Source organism: Olea europaea, chromosome 4 (assembly GCF_002742605.1).
Source record: "Olea europaea var. sylvestris chromosome 4, O_europaea_v1, whole genome shotgun sequence".
NCBI classification, from domain to species: Eukaryota; Viridiplantae; Streptophyta; class Magnoliopsida; order Lamiales; family Oleaceae; genus Olea; species Olea europaea.
The window spans coordinates 12,773,733-12,798,555 of record NC_036240.1 but is presented as its reverse complement, the minus strand read 5'-3'; the positions used below and the strand labels follow the sequence as shown (position 1 = coordinate 12,798,555).

Here is a 24,823-nt window from a genome sequence, read left to right as displayed (position 1 = left end):
TGAATTTGAAATTTCTTATATCATGTATGCTTTTCATGAAAAAAAATACCAATTGAAGTGGAGAGTTTCTCCAAACAACGAGAGGTTGGGGCGTTAGACAACTCTCTCTAAAGAACTGGACAAAATATTGGGTACCTCCTAACAAGAGGATCGCAATGATCAGACCTCGAAATATTGGGTAGCTATTATTAAACCAGGTCGAATGTTATACAAAATGGGTAGAGTAACCGAAAATATAGCTAGGCTAATCAATCGCAGCATCCAAAATGCAAGCAATCATGCCCACTTGCTTTGTAAATGATTATTTTCATCTACATTATTACTTTGTAGCAAAATATTAATTTTTTTTTTTTGTCCAATCTAAATCTAATCAAGCTATACCATTACCAGCGTAAAGATTAAATTTTTTAATACTTGACTTGTTGGTATGTACTCTGAACATCGTGTGCAAATTCGTGTTGGGTTCCCAATCTTTAAAACTAATGTTTTGAATTTTCATTCTATTTAAATTGGTGGATTAGGTCTACAAGTGATGAAATTGCAATTTTTAAATTGCACGTCATTTTCACACAAAAAATTTTAATTTAAAGATTGAGGGTTCATAATTATTTCACGTTAAAGTTGAGGAAACCTCCAAAAATCACTTAGTGGAAGATAGTGGGTCAAAAAGAAGCTTTAGATGGCCCAAGGAATCAATTATAGATGGTTGGAGGTAACTTGGTGGAGTCATGTTTTAGATGGCCCTGAATATTTTTCTTAAATTATCTCCTATTTTATTGAACTTTCAAAGCTCGTGAAAATGCAAAGAAATATTTAAATACTCCCGTCCAAACTTGCTTTCTTTTTTCGTTTATCCCAAATTATAATTTTTTTTAAAGAATATGGTTAATTTCTCAATTTTTTAATATGCTTCAATTTAAGGTACTTTATTATCAACAAATATGAACTATTTAAATTATTATTTAATACACTGGAAGTAAGTCTATCTTTATCGAACGGAAGGTGTAATATATACATGATTTTCTTTAACAACTTAAACTTCTAAATGTCTTATATGGAAGCATATATTGTGTATGTTTAAAGTTTTGATGAGGAAAGATGAATTATGTTTATACATGAGAAAGTGTATTAAACACATCATTTTAAATATTCGAATCCAGTGGTTCAACAATGACGAAGACCGTACGGGTGGCGAGAAGCTTACAAGTGACTCATTTATGTGAGACGACTCGCCTTGCTCGATCAATCATGGTGGACAATGAACAATGAATAATTTTATCTATGCTACGTCATCAGTTTAAATTTCTTTTAAGCGATGAATAAGAATAATATATTTACTTTTAAAGTGATCTATCAATTAATGATATTCGAATGTCGTCCAGATTGATACTAAATGACAATAGTTATGAGCAAAAGAAATTAATTGTATTGGGGCTTGAAAACGTTTTCCGCCATTTTAGTGCTTTGACACTAACGTGCATTTGATAGTCAAAACAATTATATTTCCTTTCTTTTTGATAAAACCCAAGTTTGATTAAGTTAAAAATTGACTTCAAATCGACCTCAAGCTTCGTTATAGAAGTGGAATTTAGTTAAGAAGAATAGGAATCAGGCCAATCATGCAAGGTTTGAGTTTATCGATTTCGCTGGCGTGGAGTCCACTTGATCGAATTGTTTGTAACTTTTTTTGATAAGAGATATTAATTTCAACAAAGATCGAGCGACTAAAAGAAGATCTTTCACAATAATAAAGTTATTTACGAAATGAGATTTTTCAACGTGCTTATCGCAAAAATACTCTTTTAAATTTTTTATTTATTAAATATTGTTAAAGCTAAATTCTTTACAAATTCAAAAGTATTTGATAAATGTGAAACATGACCAGAATGATTTGACGATAAAATTGCTTACAAACAATTACAATCCAATGAGTTACTAAAATTTACAATAAAACACAATACATAGTTCGTAAAAGGGATTGAATTTTTTTTTTTCCTGCATTCTCTACACTTTAAATATTATATAAGAAATTTAAATAAATTGTAAGTTACTGCATTTATAAAATTAAAAGCCAATGTCTTATACTATAATGCAAAAAGAATTTAAAAGTTACGTCAAAATATATTAATTTGCAAAAGTTGACAGTTTCAAATCATACTAATTAAATTATTCAAATTTAACTCATATTTGGTGGAGATTAAAATTGAATTTTTAGCAAATTTTAATAAAAAAAAAAGTAAAGAAATATGTGTTTAAAAAATTGTAGATCTCATAAAATATAATGTTAAAATTAATTGTTGACTCTGACTTTAATAAAAATCAAGATTATAAATTCTTTCAAACAAGACAATTTTTAGGCTTTACGTAATCGAAAATTGCCACTAAAATAATTAAAAATGAAGTTAGATGTCCAAATTAGGATACATAGCTTGTTCAGGAAAAAAAAAAAATAATAAATAAAATAAAAAAAAAGAAAAAAAAAGACACAATTTGCATGTTCTCGCATGACAGTATTAATATTTCGTATCAAAGTTCTGGAGTTATGATTTTATAAAACTCAAAATTGATTTTATGACAATATTTAAAAATTCAGATAAATAATAGTAAAAAATAAAAAGAAGAAAACTAGTAGTGGAGACTTAGGTGAGGAAATGTTACGTAATAAATTTGTTATATAAAATTAAATTAAATTTACTTTAAAGCTTAATTACAGGAATATTCAAGCTCGGGTCCCCAAATTTTGAGATATGTGACAATTGAGTTTCACATTTTTTGTTGCGTACCTCAGGTCCCTAGTTTATGAAAAAGTGATCGTTAAAATCAATTTTTATTTTTTTTTATTTAAGAGGAATGACGATTGTAACATTAATTTGAAAAATAGGTAAAAGATAATGGACGAACTCAAACGTCTCAACCTCCATGTGAACCACTATCAAATCTGCTCCACCGCTAGCGGCTGCCGCCACATTTAAAACTTCAAACACCACCATCAAGCCCATTCCATATTTCTTGAAAAAGAAAAGTCCAATCCAAATTTCTTATTTGAAGTGAAATTCCATATAAGATTTCAAAGATTTTACAGAATTTAGCGTATTTCATCCCAATTTTAATCTATATTCAAATTCGAAGATTTCATTCCATGTATTTGTGTTCAAACCAATTAGTTTCTTTATGTTTCATTAAAACTTTTTTCTACCCCCTTTGCCGTGGCCGACCCTTACCCCATCCTCCGCCATTAACTGCCAATCGTTGTCACAACTTTTTTAATGAATTCAACAGTCAAACCCAAATCAAATTAAAGTTATAGCAGATCAATTCAGAACGTGTCATTTCAAATTTTGAGCCAACCCATTTTGGTACTATTTTCCATTTGGGTCCGGTCCTTGTTCCATCTTGCTTCTCAAGAATTTTCATACCCAAATTTAACTACTTCAAATTTCAGATATGCTTCTGGGAGTTGAAACATTTAAAGCAGAATGCTAAATGGTTAAGTCGTCAATCATTTAATTATGCATTTACTTGGTGAATATTTTAGAAGAAATTTCTGATCTACGTGTTTTCTGTGAAGCATATACAATCTTCATTCATTAGATTAGAAACAGAAAATCGATTATCAGATGACACTAGTACACTTTCATAGATAAAGATTTGGGTACATAAATAGAAGATTGAGACTCATTCAATCATTCTCACAGGATTCAAAGGTTTGGTACCTAAGCTTGAATATTCCCTATTTTATTACACATGAAATTTACATATTTTAAATTTAATTTTTTAAACAATAAACATTTATTTAATTCCATTTGATTTATTTAAAAATTATATTTTGATAAAAGTTAATCAAACTTGTAGCTGAAAATTATATAAAATTGTGGGTAAAAACATGACGTATGTAATGATTTAATCCAGCTTATTAAAGTTGACAAAACTTTTATCCAAACTCAAAAAGTTTGATACATATACAATTTCTTGGACTCTTCTTCTCTCTACCCAATACTCTGCCATGTACCCTGGGCAAAAACCCCTGTTTGACCACACCTTGCATATATAAGCTTGTATATCTTGTGAATTTATCATGTATGTATGTCTGTATGTTAGATGGTTTTACCTGGGTTTGCGTTACATTTGCAACCGCTCTTGATGCAACCTCTTCTGGGATTTTTGGATAATATTTGCCGGAATCATGCATTTCTGCCACTGGAAGTATCCAAGAATGATCGGAATCTGGCCCCACGTTTGGATCTTTTCGGAAAAATAGAAAGATTTTCTCATTATGTTGGTAACTGCATGACTCAATTTTCTTTCAATATATCGAAAAGTAGCTTTGTCTTAATTATTACTTTTTATTTTTGTCCTTAATGGTTGTGAAATTTTACTCCATATGTTTCGCAAAGTGTTGTCTTGCTTTTTTTTTTTTTTTAACTTCAATTGAATTGAATGGGTCGTTTGAGATTTTCTTTTTCTTTTTCCTTTTCCATTTCATTTTATTATTATTATTATTATTTTTTTTAATAAATAGAATATAGATGGAGTGTACTTCAGTAAAAACATGAGGGGATGCTCGGCTAAGACTTTGATTTAGTCATTATATAATTTAGTTTGACATGATGTTGCAGCTAGGCAAATGGGATTTGAAGATGAAAGTGAATGTCCCCAATTAACAAAATTGGCATATGAGTACTTGAAGAAATCCCAAGGATGTGATGACAAAATTTATGAATATTTGGCTAATGAACCAAATGCTGATGCTTTGTATGTGAAGTTAGTGGATGAATTAGAGAGATGCATTCTTGGGTATTTTGCATTTCACTGGAGTCAAGCTCCTCTCATCATAAGTCAGGTATTATTTTAATTTTAGTCCCTTTTTTTTTTTGGGATAAAACCTGGAGAATTCACAAAGTTTCCTTATATTTCCATTAAAATATTTTGATCTAATCCAAAAAAATTATTATATGTCGCAGGTACTGAGTGTTAATTCTCATCAGAAAAAGCTCAAGGAATTTGTGATGGCAGTTACAAGGTGAGTAGCTGATTCTGCACAAGGCTGCACTACAACTAAACTGGCAAGTTGAACTTTTTAATGTTGGACTGAATGACATTTGATAACTGCATTGTGCAATTGTGTGTAAACATGTTGGTAGGATGGACATAGTTAATTTGATCATTTATGATATGTTTGGATTGTGGAAATGCATGAACAAATCGAAACAGGTTGATGAACAATGTCACGATATGCTCGCCGATTGCACTAAGGGGGATGGAAAAAAGTTAGAAATCTTTTACTGACCTTCCTTTCCATTGTTGTCAATTACTTTAGGTACAAGTGTGGTACGATAGATTTGATAATGCTCTAGTACTATTTAATTCTATGTAGCAAACATGGATGCATACTGTTGGTCTGTCTTTTGATATTATACAAAGTTAATCTGCCTGTACAAAGAGAATATAACTAGTATTATTATTTGTAAGGTGATTATCATTTTTTCTGATTGAGTGGTTGTATATGTTGAAAGGGAAGTTACTCCTAGTCATAATATGTCAGAGGAGGTGATGGAACCTTATACAACTTGGCTGTTCTTATTCTTTATATAGATTCTTATGCATGCCATGACATAAGTTGTTTGAATGAGGAAAATTTATCTCTTAATTAATTAGGATTTATTTGAACTAATCTTGAGAAGATTTGCAGAAGGTAAATAATTAGTTAACAATCAAACTGTATTGAGTTTCATTATTAGATGTCGTTCTTGCGCTGCAGTCCTTTAACCTTTTAATTGTTATACTTTACACATGTCAGATTCTTCAAAGGGATTCATTCTTATTTGGGAAACTATAGTCTACTATTGTGGTGTTGATTTTATCATTTCTTCTACAGAAAGAATAAAGTGATAGGAAGTAAATATTTGTAAGCACGGGCGAATAATCAACAAAATTAACTTTCGAAAAACTTGATAATCGCAAGAAATTTGGAAATGAGATCAACAGCTTTCTTAAGAAATTGATTGTGATGAAAAAATCACGCTTCTTGTGGAATAGAACTTAACAATGATCGAGTTATTTGTGTTTTTTTTGACACAAAGGAAATCTGCTATTTCTCTCTGGTGAATGCTAGCAGATTATTGGAGGCTGATCGTCTATTTTCTTTTCTTTTCTTTTTGCGCATATAGGAAGCAGAGATTTGAAAAGATAACTAGGGATCTGAAAGTGACAAGAGTGTTCTCTACGCTAATGGAGGAGATGAAAGCAATCGGTATAATTTCGAATGGAGTACTAAATAATTCCAATGTAATGGTGCCAGCAGTTCACAGCCAGAGATGTCCAGTGCTTCTCCTTATGGGCGGTGGAATGGGAGCCGGCAAGAGCACTGCCCTCAAAGACATTATGAAAGGGTAATAACTAACAACTATTCTTAACTTTGTTACTGTCATTATCCTGTCACAATTATATTCACTTCTTAGCTCTTAACAAGGTATGATAGTAGGCAAAGGTCAAAGTTCAAATCTTACCGCTTCCCATTTATGAAAATTGTCCATGTGTCAGACCGTTTATACAATATAAATTTGGCCTAAACATAGGTGGCATTTTTGAAGGCTAAATTTAAATCATTAAATGTGATATTGCTTTAACTACTAAAGTTTTTAAATGAGGTGGTCGGACAGCTCCATAAAATGAAGTCTAATTTATTGTATCTGGAAGAATTTTAATTTATTTGGTAGTGTAAGTTAACTAACCTTGACCTCTTCAACAAACCTTTTTACTTTTTGTAACTTCATCTTTTCTAATTCATCTGACCATGAAATATATGTAACTCATGATTCACCAAGCCATATGTATTCTGTAGAGAAACGGGTTTGGCATAAATTGAGAGAAGTTAAGTTTCTTCCTTTCTAATTTCATTATGTTGAAAAACACAAGAGTACATGTTTGGTAACTTGGTACAGGAATGGAAACATAGTAAACTCTAATTATATTTTTGCCTAATTGACGTGATTTACTTCCTTAACACTCTCCCTCAAGTTGTAGCATGTACATCATATAAGTCAAACTTGGGATATAAAAATTTCTACCGATTACCATTCAACAACTTTGTAAACATATTAGCACGTTGTTCTTGTGTTATTACAAATGGTGTACATATATTATCACTCACTATTTTGTCCCTGATAAAGTGACGATCAATTTCAATATATTTGGTCTTTTCATGAAAGACTGAATTGGATACAATATGTGGAGTAGCTTGAGTATCACTAAACATTAGAATAGGAGTGGAAGTGCGAGATTGATTTCTTGAAGAAAGCCCTGCAACCTTGTCAACTCACTAGTAGTATAAGCCATTACCCTATCTTTTGTTTCTGTACTTGATATTGCTACTACATTTTTTTTTTAACTTTTCTAATAGACAAGATTACTACCGAGAAAAGTACAAAAATTAGAGTGGATCGTTTATCTAACGGGGATCTTGTCCAATCTGCATTTGTAAACCCTTCTATTTTAATATGTCCATTTGGTTTATACAATAATTCAAGACTTGGAGAATTTTTTTTTAAGTAATGAATGATACATATCACAGCTTCCCAATGAGGAACCGGAGGAGCATCTAAAAACTGACTAATAACGCTAACTGAATGGAAATCTATGGTTGTGTGATGATAAGATAAATTCAATTTTCCATCAAAATGAAGATTTTTTCCAAGTTCTTTAAACAATTCTTATTCATCCTTCAAAAGTTTCACATTAGGATCCATGGGAGTATCAATTGGACGAGTTTAAAGAGAACTTGTCTCATCTAACAGATCAATTGCATATTTTCTTTAAGATAAATTAATACTTGCTCGTGACCTAGCAACTTTAATACCCAAGAAATATCGGAGTTTGCCTAGATCTTTGGTCTGTAAGTGTTTTTGTAGAAACTATTTTAACCTAACAATCTCATTTGTATCATTACTAGCGATTACAATATCATATACATAAGCTACAATGATAACATAATCTACACAAGTTTGTAGATGAAATACTGAACGATCTCTCTAACATCTCTGAAGACCAAATTCCAAAACAACCTCACAAAACTTCCTAAACCATGCTTTTGGTGATTGCTTTAACTTATATAAAGCATTTTTTAACTTACAGTACTCTCTTTGAGTAACAAATTCAGGTGGTTGCTCCACATAAACCTATTCATGTAAGTTACATAATTTAATGCATTTTTAATATCCAATTGAAACAGAGGCCAACCAAGGTTAGCAGTGATAAAAACCAAACTCGAATAGAAGAGATCTTACCAACGGGAGAGAATGTTTCATCATAATCAATACCATAGGTCCGCGTGTAACCTTTAGCAACTAGTTGAGCTTTCAATCGATAAACATTACCATCAGGTTGAGCTTCGGAACAAAGCCCATCTATTACCAACAGGATGTATTCTAGTCGGTAAAGGAATTAGTTCCTATGTCTTATTCTCTTGCAAGGTCGCTATTTCTAATTCTATAGCTTTTTGCTACTCAGGATAAAAAAAAGCTTCCTTCACTGTCTCAGGTGCAAAAACACTAGAAAACTGGGATGTGAAACAAGAAAAAAAGGTGACAACGAATCAAAAGTAATGTAGTGGTTGATAGGATGTTTAGCTACACAAGTATGTTTACATTTACGGTAAGCAATAGGCAATGACTCAAGATCAGAACAGATGATAGACGCAGGATATATAGACAACGATATGACGGATGAGGCCACAGATGTTGGTGGCTTAGGTTGTCAAGTATAAACGTGTAAGTGAGGTGGTAGCTCCTCATGAGAAGAGGACAACTCTTGAATAGTAGACAAAGCCGAGTCCCTTAATAAGAGGAGGACAACTCTTTTACAGTAGATAGAGCCGAGTCTAGTTCTAGAAATATACTAATAGGTAGATATGGTACAAGTAAGCTAACGGGGACTCGAGTGGATTTGAAAGACGTATTATGATTCGAGAAATAAGGTATGGACTCGTCAAAAGTAACATCTGCACTTACAAAATAGTGTTGTAGAGGACTGTAGCTCCGATACCCCTTTGTTTTTGGGAGTAACTAAGGGGAAAACACATTTCATAGAGCGAGAGTTGAGTTTGTCACGACCAAAACCGAAGTGAGAAATATAATAAACAAACCCAAAAACATTGAGAGGTAACTAATACTATGGAGAGGAGGAAAATAAAAGAGAGGATGAAGTTGCATCGTAAAAAATGGAGGATGACATGCGATAAATGAGATAGGATGCAGTATGGACAACATCACTCTAAGATCATTTAAGTATATGCATATGACAAAGAAGAATGCGAGTAACTTCTAACATATGACAATTTTTGTGTTCTGCAACTCCAGTTTTGTTGTGGAGTATATACGCAAGATACTTGATGAATAATGCCTTTGGAAGAGATATATGATGCAAAAGAAGCAGACATATACTGTTAGTCATTATCAGATCACAAAATACGGATCTTCTGATTACATTGAGTCTTGATCAAATTACGGAAGACTTGTAAGGTAGAAAGTATCTCAAAACAATTTTTCATTAAGAACAACCAAGTCATTTGAGAATAGTCATTCACAAAAGTCATAAAATATTGAACTTTATTAGAGGAAATATCGATTGGTCCTCCATACATCAGAATACACTATTTCAAATAAACTAGAGAAACACGATTAATAGCTTTTAAAGGAAAAGACCCACAATGATATTTGCTAAATTGACAAGCCTCACATTCAAGGGATGATACATTATGAAGACTTAGAACTTGACGCTTTAAATTGGAAAGAGAAGGGTGACCTAGACGACAATGCGACTACATGCGTGAAATAGAGGACTCGAGAGGTCAATAGGAAGAGACTAGTGAAAGCTCCAGGTAATACAAGCCACCAACTTCATGCCTCATACCAATCATGTTCTTCGGCCTGAGATCCTGAAAAATACTTAAAGAAGGATAAAATGTTATAGAACATTGAGGAGTTGTGGTAATTTCCCTTTAAAAAAGGGTTGTGGTAATTTTACTAGTAGACAATAAGCTAAAGGGAAAGTCAGGAACATGAATGACAGTTGACAGGTCAATATGGGCATTGTTTGAGCCTACAACACTAGTTCAGGAATCTTTATAAAAAGTGACACATTTGGGAGAAATAACGGGATGATAATCACGAAGAGAAGTAGACGAACCAGTCATGTATTCAGTTGCTGTAGAATCTATAATCTATGGATTGTAAGAGGATGACAATAGATATTGAGAAGATGCGGTACCTGTCTTAGGAAGAGTGGCCATAGAATGGGAAGTGGCGTGTTTATGAGCTAAGAACCCAGCGTACTCATCCAGTGGTACAGATAAGAAATTGGATTTGGATGTTGAAATAAAGTTAACAACTGATCTAGACACAGGGTTATGGGTCTCATTGAATGAGATCTGATTGGTAGATCCAGATGGTTTGTCATATACTTTCCAACAATAATCAATGGAGTGACCTATACTACCATAGCTGTTCTTATTCTTTATATAGATTCTTATGCATGCCATGACATAAGTTGTTTGAATGAGGAAAATTTATCTCTTAATTAATTAGGATTTATTTGAACTAATCTTGAGAAGATTTGCAGAAGGTAAATAATTAGTTAACAATCAAACTGTATTGAGTTTCATTATTAGATGTCGTTCTTGCGCTGCAGTCCTTTAACCTTTTAATTGTTATACTTTACACATGTCAGATTCTTCAAAGGGATTCATTCTTATTTGGGAAACTATAGTCTACTATTGTGGTGTTGATTTTATCATTTCTTCTACAGAAAGAATAAAGTGATAGGAAGTAAATATTTGTAAGCACGGGCGAATAATCAACAAAATTAACTTTCGAAAAACTTGATAATCGCAAGAAATTTGGAAATGAGATCAACAGCTTTCTTAAGAAATTGATTGTGATGAAAAAATCACGCTTCTTGTGGAATAGAACTAAACAATGATCGAGTTATTTGTGTTTTTTTTGACACAAAGGAAATCTGCTATTTCTCTCTGGTGAATGCTAGCAGATTATTGGAGGCTGATCGTCTATTTTCTTTTCTTTTCTTTTTGCGCATATAGGAAGCAGAGATTTGAAAAGATAACTAGGGATCTGAAAGTGACAAGAGTGTTCTCTACGCTAGTGGAGGAGATGAAAGCAATCGGTATAATTTCGAATGGAGTACTAAATAATTCCAATGTAATGGTGCCAGCAGTTCACAGCCAGAGATGTCCAGTGCTTCTCCTTATGGGCGGTGGAATGGGAGCCGGCAAGAGCACTGCCCTCAAAGACATTATGAAAGGGTAATAACTAACAACTATTCTTAACTTTGTTACTGTCATTATCCTGTCACAATTATATTCACTTCTTAGCTCTTAACAAGGTATGATAGTAGGCAAAGGTCAAAGTTCAAATCTTACCGCTTCCCATTTATGAAAATTGTCCATGTGTCAGACCGTTTATACAATATAAATTTGGCCTAAACATAGGTGGCATTTTTGAAGGCTAAATTTAAATCATTAAATGTGATATTGCTTTAACTACTAAAGTTTTTAAATGAGGTGGTCGGACAGCTCCATAAAATGAAGTCTAATTTATTGTATCTGGAAGAATTTTAATTTATTTGGTAGTGTAAGTTAACTAACCTTGACCTCTTCAACAAACCTTTTTACTTTTTGTAACTTCATCTTTTCTAATTCATCTGACCATGAAATATATGTAACTCATGATTCACCAAGCCATATGTATTCTGTAGAGAAACGGGTTTGGGATAAATTGAGAGAAGTTAAGTTTCTTCCTTTCTAATTTCATTATGTTGAAAAACACAAGAGTACATGTTTGGTAACTTGGTACAGGAATGGAAACATAGTAAACTCTAATTATATTTTTGCCTAATTGACGTGATTTACTTCCTTAACACTCTCCCTCAAGTTGTAGCATGTACATCATATAAGTCAAACTTGGGATATAAAAATTTCTACCGATTACCATTCAACAACTTTGTAAACATATTAGCACGTTGTTCTTGTGTTATTACAAATGGTGTACATATATTATCACTCACTATTTTGTCCCTGATAAAGTGACGATCAATTTCAATATATTTGGTCTTTTCATGAAAGACTGAATTGGATACAATATGTGGAGTAGCTTGAGTATCACTAAACATTAGAATAGGAGTGGAAGTGATAGATTGATTTCTTGAAGAAAGCCCTGCAACCTTGTCAACTCACTAGTAGTATAAGCCATTACCCTATCTTTTGTTTCTGTACTTGATATTGCTACTAAATTTTTTTTTTAACTTTTCTAATAGACAAGATTACTACCGAGAAAAGTACAAAAATTAGAGTGGATCGTTTATCTAACGGGGATCTTGTCCAATCTGCATTTGTAAACCCTTCTATTTTAATATGTCCATTTGGTTTATACAATAATTCAAGACTTGGTATTTTTTTTTTAACTTTTCTAATAGACAAGATTACTACCGAGAAAAGTACAAAAATTAGAGTGGATCGTTTATCTAACGGGGATCTTGTCCAATCTGCATTTGTAAACCCTTCTATTTTAATATGTCCATTTGGTTTATACAATAATTCAAGACTTGGAGAATTTTTTTTTAAGTAATGAATGATACATATCACAGCTTCCCAATGAGGAACCGGAGGAGCATCTAAAAACTGACTAATAACGCTAACTGAATGGAAATCTATGGTTGTGTGATGATAAGATAAATTCAATTTTCCATCAAAATGAAGATTTTTTCCAAGTTCTTTAAACAATTCTTATTCATCCTTCAAAAGTTTCACATTAGGATCCATGGGAGTATCAATTGGACGAGTTTAAAGAGAACTTGTCTCATCTAACAGATCAATTGCATATTTTCTTTAAGATAAATTAATACTTGCTCGTGACCTAGCAACTTTAATACCCAAGAAATATCGGAGTTTGCCTAGATCTTTGGTCTGTAAGTGTTTTTGTAGAAACTATTTTAACCTAACAATCTCATTTGTATCATTACTAGCGATTACAATATCATATACATAAGCTACAATGATAACATAATCTACACAAGTTTGTAGATGAAATACTGAACGATCTCTCTAACATCTCTGAAGACCAAATTCCAAAACAACCTCACAAAACTTCCTAAACCATGCTTTTGGTGATTGCTTTAACTTATATAAAGCATTTTTTAACTTACAGTACTCTCTTTGAGTAACAAATTCAGGTGGTTGCTCCACATAAACCTATTCATGTAAGTTACATAATTTAATGCATTTTTAATATCCAATTGAAACAGAGGCCAACCAAGGTTAGCAGTGATAAAAACCAAACTCGAATAGAAGAGATCTTACCAACGGGAGAGAATGTTTCATCATAATCAATACCATAGGTCCGCGTGTAACCTTTAGCAACTAGTTGAGCTTTCAATCGATAAACATTACCATCAGGTTGAGCTTCGGAACAAAGCCCATCTATTACCAACAGGATGTATTCTAGTCGGTAAAGGAATTAGTTCCTATGTCTTATTCTCTTGCAAGGTCGCTATTTCTAATTCTATAGCTTTTTGCTACTCAGGATAAAAAAAAGCTTCCTTCACTGTCTCAGGTGCAAAAACACTAGAAAACTGGGATGTGAAACAAGAAAAAAAGGTGACAACGAATCAAAAGTAATGTAGTGGTTGATAGGATGTTTAGCTACACAAGTATGTTTACATTTACGGTAAGCAATAGGCAATGACTCAAGATCAGAACAGATGATAGACGCAGGATATATAGACAACGATATGACGGATGAGGCCACAGATGTTGGTGGCTTAGGTTGTCAAGTATAAACGTGTAAGTGAGGTGGTAGCTCCTCATGAGAAGAGGACAACTCTTGAATAGTAGACAAAGCCGAGTCCCTTAATAAGAGGAGGACAACTCTTTTACAGTAGATAGAGCCGAGTCTAGTTCTAGAAATATACTAATAGGTAGATATGGTACAAGTAAGCTAACGGGGACTCGAGTGGATTTGAAAGACGTATTATGATTCGAGAAATAAGGTATGGACTCGTCAAAAGTAACATCTGCACTTACAAAATAGTGTTGTAGAGGACTGTAGCTCCGATACCCCTTTGTTTTTGGGAGTAACTAAGGGGAAAACACATTTCATAGAGCGAGAGTTGAGTTTGTCACGACCAAAACCGAAGTGAGAAATATAATAAACAAACCCAAAAACATTGAGAGGTAACTAATACTATGGAGAGGAGGAAAATAAAAGAGAGGATGAAGTTGCATCGTAAAAAATGGAGGATGACATGCGATAAATGAGATAGGATGCAGTATGGACAACATCACTCTAAGATCATTTAAGTATATGCATATGACAAAGAAGAATGCGAGTAACTTCTAACATATGACAATTTTTGTGTTCTGCAACTCCAGTTTTGTTGTGGAGTATATACGCAAGATACTTGATGAATAATGCCTTTGGAAGAGATATATGATGCAAAAGAAGCAGACATATACTGTTAGTCATTATCAGATCACAAAATACGGATCTTCTGATTACATTGAGTCTTGATCAAATTACGGAAGACTTGTAAGGTAGAAAGTATCTCAAAACAATTTTTCATTAAGAACAACCAAGTCATTTGAGAATAGTCATTCACAAAAGTCATAAAATATTGAACTTTATTAGAGGAAATATCGATTGGTCCTCCATACATCAGAATACACTATTTCAAATAAACTAGAGAAACACGATTAATAGCTTTTAAAGGAAAAGACCCACAATGATATTTGCTAAATTGACAAGCCTCACATTCAAGGGATGATACATTATGAAGACTTAGAACTTGACGCTTTAAATTGGAAAGAGAAGGGTGACCTAGACGACAATGCGACTACATGCGTGAAATAGAGGACTCGAGAGGTCAATAGGAAGAGACTAGTGAAAGCTCCAGGTAATACAAGCCACCAACTTCATGCCTCATACCAATCATGTTCTTCGGCCTGAGATCCTGAAAAATACTTAAAGAAGGATAAAATGTTATAGAACATTGAGGAGTTGTGGTAATTTCCCTTTAAAAAAGGGTTGTGGTAATTTTACTAGTAGACAATAAGCTAAAGGGAAAGTCAGGAACATGAATGACAGTTGACAGGTCAATATGGGCATTGTTTGAGCCTACAACACTAGTTCAGGAATCTTTATAAAAAGTGACACATTTGGGAGAAATAACGGGATGATAATCACGAAGAGAAGTAGACGAACCAGTCATGTATTCAGTTGCTGTAGAATCTATAATCTATGGATTGTAAGAGGATGACAATAGATATTGAGAAGATGGGGTACCTGTCTTAGGAAGAGTGGCCATAGAATGGGAAGTGGCGTGTTTATGAGCTAAGAACCCAGCGTACTCATCCAGTGGTACAGATAAGAAATTGGATTTGGATGTTGAAATAAAGTTAACAACTGATCTAGACACAGGGTTATGGGTCTCATTGAATGAGATCTGATTGGTAGATCCAGATGGTTTGTCATATACTTTCCAACAATAATCAATGGAGTGACCTATACTACCATAGTGAGTACATTTTCGAGGTTCTCGATTTCTTGAATAACCATTGCATCTAGTGTCTCGTCCACCTTGAGGGCTAAAATCATGTCCATTCCGACTATTACGTTCATCCCTAAATGAGCCACCCCGAGCAATAAAAGTAGAACAATCTCCATTGGGGGTACTATCTGATGAGATAGAGCACTGAATAGGAGAGAATGTCTTTGCAAGATTGGGAAGCTCCTTTTCACCTAATATCTGTGCCTGAACTGCTTCAACTTTGGTAAAAGACCAATAAGAAATTTAACAACATCGATATCCTCACCCTATTTTTCCATAAACTTCAAATTAAAAGAGAGGTTGATGCACATTTCTCTCCTAGTACACAGCTAAAAGCTTATTATAATATTTAACGAGGCTGGAGGAACCCTTCTCAAGCCCAAAGTATTGCTTACATTTCTCATATATCTGAGTAACATTTCTAGTTCCAAAATGTGTGTTTAAGATGCACCCAAATTTGCTTAACTGAAGTCATATAGACGGATGAAGGCCCGATATGAGGCTTAATACTACCGATCATAAGTTCAATTATGACTTTATCCTCTTGATTCCACTGATGATTTAGAGTGCTTTACGAGAAAGTAAAACTGGATTCATTTTATTGTCACTGAAAAAAGTTTGAACAATTTGGCAGCTCATTTTGGTCAGGAGCAGCAGCAGATGCTGTGATAGTTGAAGCGGACGCTTTCAAGGAAACAGATGTCATTTACAGAGCTCTTAGTTCTAGTGGTCATCACCAAGACATGCTTCAAACTGCTGAATTGGTAAGTCTCCTGTTCAAGTACAAGTGCATGCATGAAGATACGTATAGAATTAAGTCGTTGAACTTGAAACTTTTATTTTCATTAATTAATTATATATCTAGTGGGATTCATTAACTTGGTTAATTTAATTTTATAAACTACAAAATGATCAGTTATTTCATTCTCCAGCAATTGAGTCATTTCTAAGTATAGAATGCTGCATTAAGCTAACTATTTAGCAAAAATGATCGTCCACAAGTTGGTAAAAAGTTTCTTTATTGTCACTCTTGCTTGTGCAAGATGTTGAGTTTGATGGAGTAAGCACCTATTGGCACCTCAAGTATGCACATCAATACTAAACATGAATGAGGATTATATATTAACATAAAATAATGATTACCTTTCAAATTTTCTTCCACCCTAACAAACAAGCAATAATAAGCAGGCAGTTCTCTGTTGACATATTTTGCCGAAAGCGGTTATCAATCTAACTTCATATAGTAGACCGATTTCAACATTAGATTAACTGCTATTTGTTCGCGTAAATGCATATTACTACATTCTACCATTACATAGACAAATTTGTTTCTTACAAATAACATTTGCATGAAATAGGTGCACCAATCATCCATCGATGCTGCATCATCGCTCCTAGTAACAGCACTTAATGAGGGACGTGATGTTATCATGGATGGTACCCTATCTTGGGAGCCCTTTGTTGAGCAGACAATTACCATGGCAAGAAATGTACACAAACATCGTTACCGCATGGGAGATGGCTACAAGGTGGCAGAGGATGGTACTATCACTGAAAATTACTGGGTTCAGGTAGAAGACGAAGGAGAAGAAACTATGATAAAAAAACCTTACCGGATAGAGTTGGTTGGAGTTGTTTGTGATGCCTATCTGGCTGTTGTTAGAGGTATCAGGTACGATTGCGACTCAGAACACTTTCGTAAAATAGTTTTGAGTCACTAAATTAAGTTTGGCATCCATCAGAAACAAGTATTTATAAGTTTATAAGATTATTGCAGGAGGGCAATACATATGGGAAGGGCAGTTAGGGTAAAGTCACAATTGAATTCCCACAAGAGATTTGCAAATGCATTTCAAAGATACTCTCAGCTTGTAGATAATGCGAGGTTGTATTGCACAAATGCTCCTGGAGGTCCACCAAGGGTAATATGCAAAAACTTTATCATCTTCCTTCTTCATATCTGATATAATTATCGGAAAACACTGGCTGGTGAAATTTATAGATGATACAATAACCTGCACAAATAAATTTAGGTGATTATAGACTGTCTAGTGGTTGATTATTCCAGCCTGTCACCCTGACAACCCGGGCTTGATTCCCAAGAATGGTACATAAATTTTGGGTTGTGTTGATTTGCTTTGGATCCAGTCGCTTTAGATCTGCCAATAGAACTGAACTGAGCAGAATGACGAATAAGAATTCATGTAGTGGATTCCAAACTTATTGAGTATGGTTTAGTTTATTGTTATAATAGAATAAGGTGCCCAAAATAACTTAACTGCACTTGAACTTACTTTAAAGTGAAGTGTTTGTGTACAGAAGGGAAAATTTAGAATTGATCTATTCCAAACCATATAGGAAAGTGCTTATTATACATCACCCTTTACATAATCTTTTACATGAGGTGTTAAAAAATAAATAAATAAGGTGACCAATCAAATTTCACCACATTTTTTTGTTTTTAAATAAATCTGTAAGTTGTAATGTTCATGCAACACAACCGAACGATAAATAGATACTTGTTTTACATGTGCAGCTGATAGCATGGAAAGATGGAGACAGCAATTTATTAGTTGATCCCGATGAAATCAAATGTTTGACTTCAGTATGCAATTTGAACGAAGAAGCAGAGTCCATTTATGAGCTCTACAGAGAGCATGACCAAATAACTGAACCTGGTTCGGTTTGGAAAGAAATGGTTTTGTTGCCTACAAGAGCAAGTCTTCAACAAGAACTGAAAACTGTTGTACAGAAAATCGAAATTTCGGTGGATAAGATGGTTAACTTAAAATCTTTGTGATGTATATTTTGGAATCAGAAATGTTCACACTAATAGGGATCAGCAATTGTAAATAATTGTTCGGACGGATTAAACTTGTGTGAACGCCCATCTACTTTTTCTTATTGGCTTGATTCAGGACTCTTTGTTGAATAACAGTTCCAAAGAAATTAAGCAATTTTTTTTTCCTTGCCAATTAAGTTCTGTATCTATCGTTTCATTCGTTTGTAATTGCAATTAAAAAATATGCTGCATTTTCTTTCCTTTCCTTTCCTTTCTTTTTTTCTTTTTTCCTTTTTCTATTTTTTTTTTTTGGAGAAACTCGTACATAATTTAAGAAATATGTTCCTTTATATTTGATAATCTGTTGAGGGACGAAAAAAAAGAGAAAATTATATCCTGCAATTCTTCTCCAGCGATTATCTTCTTCTAAATCAAGGTCCATGTTAAAATCCAATCAAATATTCAGCAGATAAGGTTCGTTGAAATCTGTTCTTCACCAAATCCAGTTGTTGATATCTGTTTCTTATATTATTTTGAGTATTGTCTTTATCTACTATAGATTATGAGAGATATTAGGAAGATAGGTTTTGATAATGTTGTATATAAACTAACCTCTGTAAATGATTTATATACAGAAAAGTGAATTATTCTTTGTTCTCCAAAATCATCAAAACCTGCCTTGGGTATCTTTTTCATGGTATTAGAGCAGAAATTTTAACGAGTCATAGTCAGAATTTCTTGTTCCTGAGGTCCTTCGTTACCCATTTTCGGTAATCCCTACAAACTTTGACTTTATCAAGAACCCAAACATGACTGAAAAAGACAAAGCAGTAAAGGTTTTTGAGAATGAAACAGACCCTTTTCACCTTCACTTTTCTAATCATCCAGGAGTAAGCCTTGTGACCAAAGCGCTGAATGGCGACAACTATGCTTCTTGGAGCCGTTTCATGTCCATAGCCCTCAGTGCTAAAAATAAAACTGGCTTTGTTGATGGTTCAATTGGAAAACCATCATAAAAGTTTGCATCATGGAAACGATGAAACAACATGGTCATTTCTTGGATATTGAACACCATAGATCTAAGTCTAGGAGATAGCGTCATTTTTACTGAAATAGCAGCTAAAGTTTGGAAGGATCTGAGAAAGAGATTTTCTCAGAATAATGCTCCAAGAGTTTATAAAATAGAACGTGATATATGTTGGAAAAATTCCATTGTACTGGGCCACACACATATATTCAAGTGGTAATTACATAAAACCCTAGAGTTAAAAACTAGGGTTCAAAAATCATATGAGTAGTTTAATAGTTCAAAAGTCAGATTTTCATCTTTAAATTAAATACCAATTACACCCGAATTTCATTCCAATCCGTCTTCTCTCTCTATCAATTATAATCCATCTCCTTCTCTCTCCTCAAACTCTCTCTCTCTCTCTCTCTCTCTCTCTCTATGGCAGCTCAAGAAAGGTTTAGGAGGTGATGCTTCTATTTTCACTCTCCCCACTCGAATTCAACTTCACCGACAGCTTCATCCCCAGGTTGTGCCGTCTCTTCTAAACGGTAGCGCAGTGATCTGTGGCCTCATCTTCAACGGCGGCTACAGTGCGCATCTCACTCGAGTCTCCACGTTTTGTCTCCTCCACCGATTTCTATGGTCGTGGATCTGTCGTCGGCGTGGTGGATTTGTGGGTGTCAGCCGATGATATTAGATCTCTAATTTTGGATTAATTTTTTGGATCTGTAATGTTCCAGTGGTGGCATTGGGCGGATGAGTTCTGGTTTTGGTTCTAACATTGGGCTGGAGGAGAATAGGGAGGAGGACAATGGTGGTTGTGGATGGTGGTTTGTGTTTCGGATGGCATGGGTGACCCGATCTGGTGTTTTTTTTTCTAATTGTTTTGGTGATTGGTTCCTGTTAATGTGGTGGTGGTTCCAATAGTTAGGGATGGCCGGTGGTATTGTGGTTGCTGTGGTGGTTTTACCCACAATGGTGTTGCTATCGGGTGGCGGTGGTAGTTCTGGAGGCGATACTGTTGTAGGCAGAGATTGTCAGAAGTGTTGGTGGTGGTCACATGGTTACAGATTATTTGCCTGATTGTGATCATTAAATTGATTAATCTGTGACCAATAGAGACCGATGAAAAAGATAAATTATGACCAATGTGACCTAAAAAAATATCAATTTGTGACCGTCTAATGACTGTGACCAATACATTAATTGTGACATATTAATTTTCGATTTGTGACCGATGAACAAATTGTGACCTATAATTTTTTTTAATTGTGACCGTAAAATAATTTGTAATATTTAAAAATTATGATTTCTGATCGAAAAATAATATATGACTAATTAAAATATGAATCTGTGACCAAATGTATAGATATGTGACCTTAATGTATGACAAAATCGAATAAATTGGATACTAATTCAATCATTAAATCTGTAATTTTTTCCTCAATCATGAATAATTGTCTTTTGTTGCGTGAATAATTGTGTGGGTTTGGGATGTAAATATGTATTTTAAGGGGTTTGTTCAAGTATGGAAACTAGATGCTTAATTTTAGGGATTTAATTGCAACAAAATCCTCTCTCTCTCTCTCTCTCTCTCTCTCTCTCTCTCTCTCTCTCTCTCTCTCTCTCTCTCTTTGTCTCTCTCTTAGTTTTGAAATTAAAAACTTGCCATCTTAAAACTGAAATATAGTATAGTTAATGTAGGGATTATGAAATTTTCCCTATATTCAAATGTGTGGTGCTATTTTAAAGCTTAGTCAATAAAGTGATCCATTAAAGTTAATTTTGGATTAATGAATATTAAATGTCATGGAAATAAAGTGTAGAGACCGAAATGATTATTTTAAATTGATGGGGGGCCATTTGAAATAACTGAAAGATAATAATTGCTTAATGCAGTTATTTAAATTGGGTCATTGTTCCCAATTGAACGTGATTTTCACTTCTCAGCATCCCCGTCGACAGAAAGAATTTTTCTAAGAAATTACGCATCAATTGGAAGATCATAACTCGTTAAAGCAATCACCTCTATGGATCAAGGTATGCTTCTACTTTTAATCTTCTGCTTCACTTCAACATGGAGGATTTATGTAATTTTGTGAAAGGGCATTTTCAAATCTACAAGTGTTATCAGGGCAACTCGATTGTTGAATCTTTGAAAAGTTGCAAGAATTAAGATTTTAACAATTCTGAATTTTGGGTTATTTGATCTTCTATCATGTGATAATATGGAATCTAGTTCTTGCAATATTTTCAAAGTTTTCAGATTTGACAATTTCGGATCTGTTTTTTGTTGAATTTGAAAAATCCTTTGGCAAATTATTTCATGTTTATCTTTCTAGATTTGGATGAAAAGTTTTGGAAATTCTATTTATGGATTTTTGGGTTTCAAAAATAAAATGGTAAAAATCGGATTTCGCTAGCGGCAACTACAGCGTAGCAGCGCCGCCGACGTTGCAAAAGAGCAGTAGCTTCAAGTGGTGCCTGCTGTTCTAAGGTAGCGCCGAGGAAAGAGAAAGAAAGCATTGGATAGATTTTTAGGAAGGGGGCTTGTGATGTAATTTTGATAATTTTGGGCCCTTGCTTGTAATAAAGATTAGGGTTAGGGTTGCAAATTTTAAAATGTATTTTTTAAATTTCAATCCCTAAAGAAATCCATCCAGGTTGGACCTTTAAAGTTATGGATTTAATAATTCAGTCCCTAAAGTTGACAATTATTATGTCAATTGTTGCGCACTTTGACCTTGAGTTACATCAGATGATTTTTAAGACAACATTTCTCAATGGCAATATTGATGAGAAGATCTATATGGTGCAACCAAAAAACTTTGTGTCATGAGACCTGAAGAATATGGTTTGAAAATTAAAGAAATCTATCTATGGGCTCAAGCAAGCTTCTCATCAATGGTACCACAAATTTTACCAAGTAATTATTTCATTTGATTTTAAGATAAATGCCATTGATGATTCTGTGTATCACAAGTTTAGTAGGTGTAAGCATGTTTTCCTAATTTTGCATGTTGATGACATACTGCTTGTCACTAATGGTATAAGCATGCTACACGAAACCAAGAGATTTTTGTTAAGGAATTTTGAGATGAAAGATCTATGTGAGATTCAGATACATTGGGATCGCTCTCGAGGTATTATTGGATTGTCACAAAAGAGTTGTATCGATAAAATATTTAAGAGGTTTGACATGCAAGACTATAAACCAAGTGACATCCCTATCACTTAGGGAAACAAATTTAGTCTCAAACAATGCCCACAAAATGACATTGAAGTTAAGGAAGTGTATTAGCCATTGGGAGTCTAATGTATGCCCAAGTTGATACATGTCCGGACATAGCATTTATTATTAGAATGCTAATGAGATATTTAAGCAACCCTGGGATGGATCAGTAGAAGACAATTAAAAGGTTTATGAGGTATTTAAAAAGAACAAAGGATTACATGCTTACATATAGCAGATCGAATCAGTAGATCTTGTGATCACTTACATGGCTCTCACTAAGACACAAGTTCGCAAAAAAGGAATGAAAGACAAGGTCCCCCCGGCGAACTACACCTCTCAGGATGACCCAGAAGATAAAAGCATGGCCTTCTTTACTCCAAATCAATATTAACAGATCTTAGCCCTTCTCAATAAGCGTAATAGAGAGCCTAAAGCAAATGTAGTAGGTTAGACCCCCCCCCCCCCCTCCTCTTTTTTTTTTTTTTTTTTTTTTTTTTTTTTTTTTTTTTTTTAAAAAAAAAAAAAAAAAAAAAAAAAAAAAAAAAAAAAAAAAAAAATTCATGTTCATTTTTCATTTTTTTTTTTTTTTGGTAAGAATCAAAATCAAGCAAAAAAAAGAATTTTTGATAGTGGAGCAACAGACCGTATAACTTTTACTAGAGATCTATTATGTGATACGTATACATCTCATTTTTCTACTACTAGCCCTCCAAATGGCCACAAAACCAAGATAGACACCATAGGTTCCACCCAACTTACCATAAATTTAACGATAAAAAATGTTTCTCATGTACCTTCCTTCAATATAAATTTAAAATCCATTAGTAAGATATCTAAAGACCTAAATTGTTCAGTTACCTTCTACTCTGGATTTTGTAGCTTACAAGACTTGGCAACAAAGAGGATGATTGGTTTGGGAAGAATGCATAATGGTTTGTTTCACTTCTTAACACTGACACATAAGCAAATAATGTCCATATCGAAATATGTGGCAGTAAAGACTAGACCATCCTTCTACTTTACTTATGAATCATTTGATTTCTTCCTTTCCAAACATTGTTTATGATTTCAATAAAGTTTGTAATGTATGTCATTTAGCCAAACAAATAAAATTGCCTTTTGGATTAAGTTCTATTTCTACCAAAAGACCATTTGATTTAATTCATTGTGAAATTTGGCATGCTTTTAGGGTCAAGTCTTTTACATGAATGTCATAATTTCTTACCATCGTAGATGATTATTCTAGGCATACCTGGGTATATCTCATGAAATTCAAATTCGAAATGCAAAATATACTCAAATCCTTTTTTTTTCATATGTCAATGCCCAATTCAATACTTCTGTAAAAAGAATTAGGGCGGACAATAGATTAGAATTTTCCTCTACAAAAGATTTTTTCTTGAAAAAGGAGTCTTGTTTGCACATAGTTGCACTCATACACCACCACTACATAGAATTGTGTAACGTAAGCAGACATATTCTAAGTGTTTCCAGGGCTCTCAGACTTCAAGTTAATTTACCTTTAAAATTTTGGGGGAAAAGTGTTATGCTCGCAGTTTACTTGATAAATCGAACACCCACCATCCTATTGTCCAAAAAACACTTTTTGAAGTCTTACATAACATGTCGCCAAATTTAACAAATCTCAAAGTTTTTGGGTGTCTTTGTTTTGCAACAAATCCTTCAACAAAACATAAATTTGATAAAAGAGCAACGAAGTGTATTTTTGTTGGATTTCCTACTGGACAAGAGACATATAAAGTTTATGATCTTGATTTAACAAAACTTTCGACCAATAGAGATGTGATCTTCCATGAAACAATATCCCCCTATTCAAGTCTTCAATTAAATCATGAATCTCCAACGTTTGTGTTACCATTAGCTTTTGAACATAGCCATGACCTTGTAACCACTCATCTTTACCTAATGTTAATGAAAGAGCTTAATCAAGCCCAGACGAAATGCCAGACATCACGACACCCGATGCTACCAAAATAGTTAATCAACCAAATTTAAGACCAAAATGAATAAAGAAACCTTCAATTTGGGTATAGGTTTTCAAGTGTTTAAAGGCCAATGTATCCTCTTCCTCATCAATTGTTTCTTCTAAGCCAAGGCCAGGTAAAGGTACAAGGTATCATCAATCCAACTTTGTTTCATATGTAAGACTCAAACTTGATCGTAA

The 24,823-nt window shown here is 33.7% G+C and overlaps 1 protein-coding gene across 1 annotated transcript; it reads left to right on the top strand.

The window, feature by feature from the left end:
* The first annotated feature begins 3,945 nt into the window (after positions 1 to 3,945).
* On the top strand, positions 3,946 to 18,599 carry LOC111393674. The gene is made up of 8 exons (XM_023019329.1): positions 3,946 to 4,279; positions 4,617 to 4,840; positions 4,962 to 5,020; positions 11,093 to 11,314; positions 16,247 to 16,376; positions 16,971 to 17,284; positions 17,390 to 17,534; positions 18,149 to 18,599. The coding sequence occupies exons 1-8, from the start codon at positions 4,099 to 4,101 to the stop codon at positions 18,410 to 18,412; spliced, it is 1,539 nt and encodes a 512-aa protein (XP_022875097.1). The 5' UTR covers positions 3,946 to 4,098; the 3' UTR covers positions 18,413 to 18,599.
* The last annotated feature ends 6,224 nt before the right edge of the window (positions 18,600 to 24,823 follow it).